Genomic DNA, 8,624 nt, shown 5'->3' with positions numbered 1-8,624 from the left:
GGAAAGACTGTTGTGCCTGGCGTGAGACCTGTGCAAGGTCTCTGGGACTTGGTATTGTTTGTGTTGTGAAAAATGCAAATTGAGGTTTTATATCTAGGTTTATCATATCATTGTTTTTTTTTCACTTCTCACATGAGTGGTTGTGCAAGACCCTGGGGAGGCATGGTGATGCTAGCCATTCCTGACCTGACTAGTTGGCAGCAGTGGGAGGAGGTTCGGGTTGTGCCCATAGTGATGTTTCCATCTGCTGTGGCCTTTTCTCCATAGTAGCTGAAGAAGGGCAGGGTATGGATTTGGAGGAAGTGCTGTGGATTTCTTGCTTCCTGAAAGACATAGAAATGAATTTATCAGTGTTAATCCCTTAAAAAGCAAAAACAAGTGCTAAACTGCTCATTAATGAATGATCTGATAACTGTCACTTAAGTCCAGAACCAGTCTGGAATGGGCAACAGAAGTTTCCAAAGAGATCCCTATCATTTCCCCAAAAGCTCAGTGTAATCATCCCCCCCCCCCCCCCCCCCTCTTTTTCTGCACACATTATTCTATTGTCATTCAGGAGGTTGTTAATCTACCTGGCAACAGTCCCATGCATATATGCTAAAACTTAGCACACAGCTAGTATAACATTGCATATTGGCACCCCTCACAAATTCTGAGGACAAGGAGTCTCCTCTCTTGGGTAAGCCTCTCTACCTAGTCAGCACCGTACTTCCACACTGGTGGTTTACAAAGGGCATCTCAACCTAGAGTAATTCAAAGCAAATATTCCCCCTCTTCAGCTTCATGCACCCTGAAACCATGTCTTTCCTAGAGGAGAGGAAGGGGGTAAGAGGAAAAAAAGGAGAGGACATGTTTGGTATCATCCATGTCCCCAATAAATGATTACAGTGTTGGGACCCCATACCTCACAGGCAGATTTATGATCCTGGGGGAGGGTGGGTCTGTATGTGTGGGTGGGGTGGGAAACACCAGTACTCTCGCATTTAATGGTTATGGCAAGAGCATGCTGAGCAGGAATAGAAGTGCGATTGGCAAGAATGTGGAGGGGGGATAGCTGACTGTGAGGACAAGGCAAGATCTTGTGTGAGGTTGTAGTGATGGGCCGGGCTGTTCGTGTTGGTGGTGTTGGAGCTGCTATGTCAGGGTAAGCCTCCTGATCAGTGCTCTCAAGTTCTCTAAAGTTATCCTCTCTTTCCTGTACCTGCTTCTTAATCATGGTGGGAGCAGGAATTGGAAGATGCTTCTGCTTCTCTCCAACCTCTCTGAGACCTCAGTGGCCTTAGGTTTCACCCTAGAGTTGCCAACATAGCTGGTCTTTGTTGAGTCATCCCCCACTGAAATCCATGACATCTCCCTGTAGTAAGTGTAAATACATTTCTAAATACCTGGGGTCTGACTGTCATTTCAGGCCTCTTTATATCACACTTCCAGAACCTTTGGACCGATACCCAGGAGAGCCCAAATGACTTAAATTAAGCACTACACAAACACAGCAATCCCAATGTATGATCAGGGGATTTATTTTGTAATGGGCTATAGTTGATAAGAACACATGCCACATTCTTAAAGAGCTCTCACAGTTAGTTAATTTCTATTTTCTACAGTTATGGTGTATAACATTAGTATAGATCATCCCGAGAAGAGTTTTAAAAAAAAATTACAGCATATGGTAAGACTTGATTTACTTATACAACATTGTTGTTTAATGTCTGTATGTGACTCACATCAGCCAGAGATATAACAATAAACACTCTTTGGAAAAAAAAATAGTATTGTGCTTAGGAATTTGGACACATTCTAACTATAAATATGACAGCAACAGAATTTGGATTTATTTTTAAACACTCCAAAGTTGGTGGGTCTAGTTCTCTGCTGACTGTCGGTTCCATATATTAGGATGTCTATACCTACACTCTAACATGTTCTAATTAATCAAGGCTGCTCCACATGCTGATTAGAACACTCCAGCTTCACATGTATGAGCCCCCATGGGTTTCAAAATAGTCACTGGGGCACTTTAACTAAAGCTCATTGAATGAGCCTTAATTAAAGCATCCCATAGCCATTTTTAAATGCTCAGGAGCTTAATACATGTGACACTGTCTGTAATGTTTTAATTGGAGCAGCTCTCCAGGAGCTGCTCTAATTAAAATGCCCCACCCTGAGCACATGTAAGGGTACCCTTAGTATCAAAATAGTGCTCTGAATAGGTAAATGCTTGTAGAAAATACCAGACAATGGATATTTGGATCCTGTGGAGGTCTGTCTGTATGAGATTTAGGTTCAAATCATGTACAATTCTATCAGTTTATATAGTGTAGCAATTATGCTAACATATTTAGTTAGCCTTTACATTTAAAACCCCGCCCCACAACTTTATTCAGTTTACACAGATGAGACCACTGCATTTATATCCAACAGGTAAATAAATTTGTCGTTTTTTTTCCCTAGATGAAGTATCCTCTGGAGGGAGGGAGAGACAGTGACGTTTTATTGTTTTTATTTTAAAGGAAAAGTGCTCCTGAATTAAGAGGGTTTTGTGTTTGTTTGGGATTTCTTTGTGGGGGAGGTTAATTAGCTAGTTCAGGACTAAATTTTCATGTTTGCATAGCTAGAACTTCAGAGTTAGACTTATTTTTGTAACCCACTTCTAGATCAAAGCAAAATTTAAAATGCCTGAGCTAAAACAAGAATATTTAACTTTAAAAGAGCATAGTAACACTTTTTTTTTTTCATCTGCTTTTGGTTAAGTTAACTTGACCATGTTACAGTTATTGCAACTAATACATATGAAGTGGAAAAGTTGGTTGACCTCTGCATTATTGGTATAGGTTTCTGTGTTTTTTAAAATGGTTTTGGACTAAAATTGTAGCAGATGCTTTTCAAAATAACTTGCCAATCTTTGTATAAGAACAGTTTTAACCTGGGTGTAACCAAAAATTGATTTTTCTATTTGCACATTCACTTTTGTCTTTCTGTACCACTTTTTGTCCAAATGTGCCAACGCTATCAGCAAACTTTAATTTGCACCTCAGAAACATATAGCAAAATTCTGGTGTTATTCCCCAGCTAGCTTAGGGACAAACTATAACAAGTGAAGATACCACTTTCCCAAAGGAAGGTAAAATAATGTCAGCATTGCTGATTGCCAGATGTTTGCTTTTGCTACAGTTCTGTCAGCTTCTTTCTTCTGTACAGCTTGGGTTATACTGCATACAATCTGAAAAGCGAAATACAGGCGTGTTGCAACTTACGCAGGGGTTAGGTTCCGAGGTCACTGCGTAAGGCGAAAATTGCGGCGACTGCTCCTGCCTCCAAAACCTCCTGCCACCACCGTGGAGCCGTGCTTTGAGCTGTGTGGCTGGCGGCAGCGGTGCAGCGCGGGGTGGTGGGGAGGATGGCTGCGTGCCGCCGGGCCACCACCATGCTGCCAGAACCTGCCACCGCAACCTGAAGCCCTGCCCCCCCACCTGCATAAAGTTGAATTTGCGCAAGTTAAATGTGCGTATGATGCGACTATACTGTACTTTTCCTGTTTGCATTGTAATTTATAAATCTTGTTGCTTTGTTTTCACAGAAATCAGAAATGGTTTGTGGTGATCCTCCAAAGAAAATCAAAACTCAAGAATCTGCCAAGAACCAGCAGTGGCAAGAGGAAGGGAGTGGTCTTGCAAATACCCTTGAGCACATTGTGGGACAGTTAGATGTTCTTACCCAGGTATGAAATCCTTTTATAGCCTCATAATGCTAATTGGCTATTTCTTGTCATTAAGTAAGTTGCAGTTGTTTTGAAATGGCTCCATAAAATAAAATAATAAAATCTGACTAAGCCTTTAAATCAGTAGTTCCATTGGCTATCTCAAGTCTAGCCTCATTTTGCTTTTATTTTTTTTCTTCCATGTGCAGAGTATGTCTGCACAGCAATCTGCAATATATTATAGGGATATGTGAGCTAGGTTGGGTATCTGAAGTCATCTAGCCACAACAGCACCCAAGAAGCAGGGCAAACCACTGCACATAGATGTACTAATGCATGCTGCACTGGTAAGACTGCTGCCAATGCTAAAGCTAAGTCATTTAAAGCAGTGGTTGGCAACCTTTGTAAGCTACAGGCCAGAACTACCCGGCTTTGATATAATGTCGGCTGGATGGCTTTCGTGGTGTGTCAACAGTGGGTGGGATGGTGGGGAGAGATGTTGCCTGACCCTTGTGCCAGGCCCTGGGAATTAGGAGCTCTGCCTCCACTGCTGCAGTTTCTCCCAGCACCATGCTTCCCATCTGTAGCACAGGCATAGCTCCCTGCTGATGGGGAGCTGTGCTGGGGCTGGGCAGCTTCCAGTTGGTTCTGCACTACCTCTACTTTTCCTTGTCCCCATCTCCCACCAGTATAGTAGACTTAGCTAGAAGCAGCTTGGCCCCAACCCAGCTCCCCACTGGCTGGAAGCTGCATCCACACCGCAGGGAGAAGGGCACAGGTAAAGCCCTACAGCTGCACAGACTGTATCCAGCCCATGGGCCATATGTTGCTGACCCCTGATTTAAAGTAAAGTGAATAAGTGCTCCAATCTTCAGAGTAAACAGTCCCTGTTCAAATCTCCCAGTTTCTACCACTTAGTTTTGTTTCCTGGCATTCCCTATGTCTCTAAGACAGGGGAGCTTAACCTCCAGCCCACAGGCCAAATCTGGCCCCTGGCACCATGTTATGCAGGCTGCAAAGCTCCCCATGGAGCCTGCAGGGAGCCCTGTGCACTATGGTCCTGAGTGCTAGACCGAGTGTGTAGAGAAGTGCAGGGCCTGACCCTGTGTGTGGGGGCAGTGCAGGGCCTCTGGAGCCTGATCCCAACCAGGTGGAGGCAGTGCAGGTCCCTGGGTTTTTATCCGATCATGTGGAGGCAGTGTCGGCCCTGATCTGGCTTGTAGACTGGTTCCGTGCCATTTATCTGACCTGTGGGACCAAAACTGAGCACTGCTGCTTTAAAACATACTCCTCCCTTGCATATATATTCCCTACCCTTGCCCCATCTTTTTTTAGTATTATTTTTTTTCTGAACCACATCACTTTACCCAGAGCCAGAAGGTACAACTCTTGCCTCCACTACTTCAGTATACTACTTTAACCCAGCCACAACTATTTAACATAGTCTTAACATGCCATTTTCCTTGTTAACTTTGTTAAATATCACCAGTCAGAGGAGGCTGGGCCCAAGGAGGGGCCAGAAGGCTTTGTAAAATTCCACGGGCAGTTCGTCAAGGCCCGGGGCCCTGCCCAAGGCAAGCCCCCCCACAGCAGCCTTGAGCTCTGCCAGGGAGAGTTCGCGCTCCAGGGCCTCGACCTGTGAAGCGCCGTGGCACGGCAGGTCCTTATGCAGCTGCTCAGCAGCCTCCGTGGGCTCAGCCACAAACAAGTCCCGATAGAAGGCGACGGCATGCCCCCACACTTCATCTGGGTCTGTGAGCAGCCATCCCTCCAGGGTCTTGAGATGGTCCAGTGTCTTTGCCGCAGCCCGCCGCCTCTCCAGGCCGAAGAAGAAGCCGGTTGGGGTGTTGGCCTTTGCCAGCTCCTGGCAGCGGGTACGTACCCACAGGCCACGCCCTTCACCAGCTCCCGCAGGCATTTCTTGCAGGACTGGAGGCTCTTGAGGAGTGCCGCGTCGTTGCCCGCATGGAGCAGGGCTGCCTCAAGCTTTGCCATGTCCTCCTCCAGCTCTTGGGTGTGGCGGCGGATCTTGCCGCCAGTTGGGAATACTGCTGGCAGAATGCCCGGATCTGGATCCTCCCCATGTCCCACCACAGCCGCCAGGAGGAGTAGTCAGCTCGCATAGCCTCCCAGCTCCTCCAGAGGTGGGCGAAGCAGTCCCTGAAGTGGGTGTCCTGCAGCAGGCTGATGTTGAGGCACCAGTACGGGGCCTACGTGCGTGCTCTGCCAGGCAGGTTCATTTTGCAGCAGACCAGGGCATGTTCCGAGAGGCCCGATGGGAGGATGCGGCTGCTGCGCAGTAATGGCAGATGGTGCTGGGCGATATAGAGATGGTCGAGACGGGCCATGGTGATCCCACTGGTACTCATCTTTGCCCAGGTATATTGGCACGTGTCAGCGTGGAGGACCCGCTAGGCGTTGACGACATCCGCCGCCTCCAGCACAGTCCGCAGCTTGCGGGCCGAAGGCAGGTGTGGCTCTGGCCCTGTCCGGTCTAGCAGCGCATTGACGGTGCAGTTGAAATCCCCGTCCACGAGGAGCAGGTCATCATTCTCACTGGCGTCACACAGGAGGTCGCCCAGGGTCTTTAAGAAGGCTCTCTCTCGTCGGTGGGCACATAGATGTTGATGAGGAGCAAGCTCTGGTGTGCCAGGGTGACATGGACGGTCAGCAGCCAGCCAGGAACAACCTCTCGTGCCACCACTGAGTCGTACTGCAGCTGCAGTGAGAGGAGGGTCGCCACTTCTGCGCTGATGGTTGGTGCCATGGCTCAGAAACAAGCGACCTCTCCAGGCAGCGTGCCAGTCAGCTTGAACGTGCATGTCACTGTGCGTCTCCTGGAGGAAGGCAATCGCCAGCTGCTTCTTCCGCAAACCCTCCAGGACGGCCGTCCGCTTCACCAGGACTCTGCAGCCATTGGTGTTTAGTGAGGCAATTGTGGTAACAGCCCTGAGAACAGAGAGGAAGGATAGGCAGGGTACAGGCAGGAGAGGAGGTGACAGAGGAGCTGTCCAAGTTTGCAGATGACACAAAGCTATGGGGAGATGTGGACACGCCGGAGGGCAGGGAACAGCTGCAAGCAGACCTGGACAGGTTAGAAAAGTGGGCAGAAAACAACAGAATGCAGTTCAACAAGGAGAAATGCAAAGTGCTGCACCCAGGGAGGAAAAATGTCCAGCACACCTACAGGCTAGGGAATGACCTGCTGGGTGGCACGGAAGTGGAAAGGGATCTTGGAGTCCTAGTGGACTCCAAGATGAACATGAGTCGGCAGTGTGATGAAGCCATCAAAAAAGCCAATGGCACTTTATCGTGCATCAGCAGATGCATGACGAATAGGTCCAAGGAGGGGATACTTCCCCTCTATCGGGCGCTGGCCAGACTGCAGTTGGAGTATTGCGTGCAATTCTGGGCGCCGCACTTCAAGAGGGATGCGGATAACCTGGAGAGGGTTCAGAGAAGGGCCACTCGTATGGTTAAGGGCCTACAGACCAAGCCCTACGAGGAGAGACTAGAGAAACTGGCCCTTTTCAGCCTCCGCAAGAGAAGGTTGAGAGGCGACCTTGTGGCTGCCTATAAGTTCATCACGGGGGCACAGAAGGGAATTGGGGAGGGTTTATTCACCAAGGCGCCCCTGGGGGGTACAAGAAATAATGGCCACAAGCTAGCAGAGAGCAGATTTAGACTAGACATTAGGAAGAACTTCTTCACAGTTAGTGGCCAGGGTCTGGAACGGGCTCCCAAGGGAGGTGGTGCTCTCCCCTACCCTGGGAGTCTTCAAGAGGAGGTTAGATGAGTATCTAGCTGGGGGCATCTAGACCCAGCACTCTGTCCTGCTTATGCAGGGGGTCGGACTCGATGATCTATTGAGGTCCCTTCCGACCCTAACATCTATGAATCTATGAAGAGCCGGGCAAAAGCCACAAAGACAGGGGAAGGCCTACCCTTGCCGTACCCTATTCCATGGACCCGCCTTGGCCCCACACCTCCCTCACCCAGGTCATCAGCTTCTCAAGCTGGAAGGCATGTTGATGCGTGCCTGGGTCCCGGCGCGTGAGCCTCACCGCGTCACTGGCGGCATGGACAAACTGCACGGGGTCCAGGCACCATTGCTGGATACTCTCTGCCACATTCCTCTGGCCTTTGGTCTGTTCTAAGAGGTTGAGGAGGCCTCCATAGCTGGGGGCCACCCAGGGGGGGTTCTCCAGCAGGAGCTGGATGTTGCTGACTGAGAACCGGTGGGGCTGTACTCTGAGAGGGGACCTCCCAGTGAGACCAGTGAAAGTGCCCGCAATGGCCAGGCTCCCTAGCAGGCCCCTCTCAGTATCTGGGTCGAGGACCATCTCTGGGAAATCGATCCCCATCCGCTTTGGGGGGCAAATGTTATCCCGCTCCCGGGGCCTCTTGTGGCGCTCGGAGGGCAGGCACTCCATCTCCTCCTCATCAGCCTCGGTGGGCAGGGGGGTGGCAGGACCCTCTGCTGTCTCCTGTGCCTGATGCTGGGGAGGCAGGCACTCTCTCCCTGCCTTGCCGCTCACAAGTCCCACAAGCTGGGAAGGAGGCAGTGTGTTGCCAGACATTGCTGGGACACCCTCAGTCATGGCCTGAGGTGGCAGGGTTTCTGGGGGGGGGCAGGCAAGGTGGGGTCAGATTCCCTGGCTACATTTTCCCCAGCGCTGTCAGAGGCAGGTCCCGAAGGGGCACGCGCTCCTTTAGAAGCTCCTTTTTGCCTCTTGCTCTTGGCTTTCTTGGGAGCAGTTGGCACCTCCCCTGTAGGGGGTGGGCCAGGCTGCTTGGGGTTCACCACTTCCAGGTCCACTACCTCAACTGAGGCAGGGGTTGAGGGAGGTGGAGGGGAGATCTCGGTTGCTCCACCTGACAGAGCCCCAGCACCTAAGACGCTAACCACCCCGGGTGGAACTGGGAT

The 8,624-nt window shown here is 49.9% G+C and overlaps 1 protein-coding gene across 1 annotated transcript in view; it reads left to right on the top strand.

The window, feature by feature from the left end:
• POC1A (POC1 centriolar protein A) overlaps positions 1-8,624 on the top strand; it is a 122,880-nt gene that overhangs the window by 83,443 nt on the left and 30,813 nt on the right. Inside the window, exon 9 of the mRNA XM_006028262.3 lies at positions 3,578-3,718. Coding sequence (XP_006028324.2) covers positions 3,578-3,718 — 141 coding nt within the window. The remainder of the gene's footprint in view (positions 1-3,577; positions 3,719-8,624) is intronic.

The sequence above is a fragment of the Alligator sinensis genome, unplaced genomic scaffold (assembly GCF_000455745.1).
Source record: "Alligator sinensis unplaced genomic scaffold, ASM45574v1 scaffold487_1, whole genome shotgun sequence".
Taxonomy (NCBI): domain Eukaryota; kingdom Metazoa; phylum Chordata; order Crocodylia; family Alligatoridae; genus Alligator; species Alligator sinensis.
The sequence above is the reverse complement of the archived record's forward strand: the minus strand, read 5'-3'. Positions and strand labels throughout refer to the sequence as shown.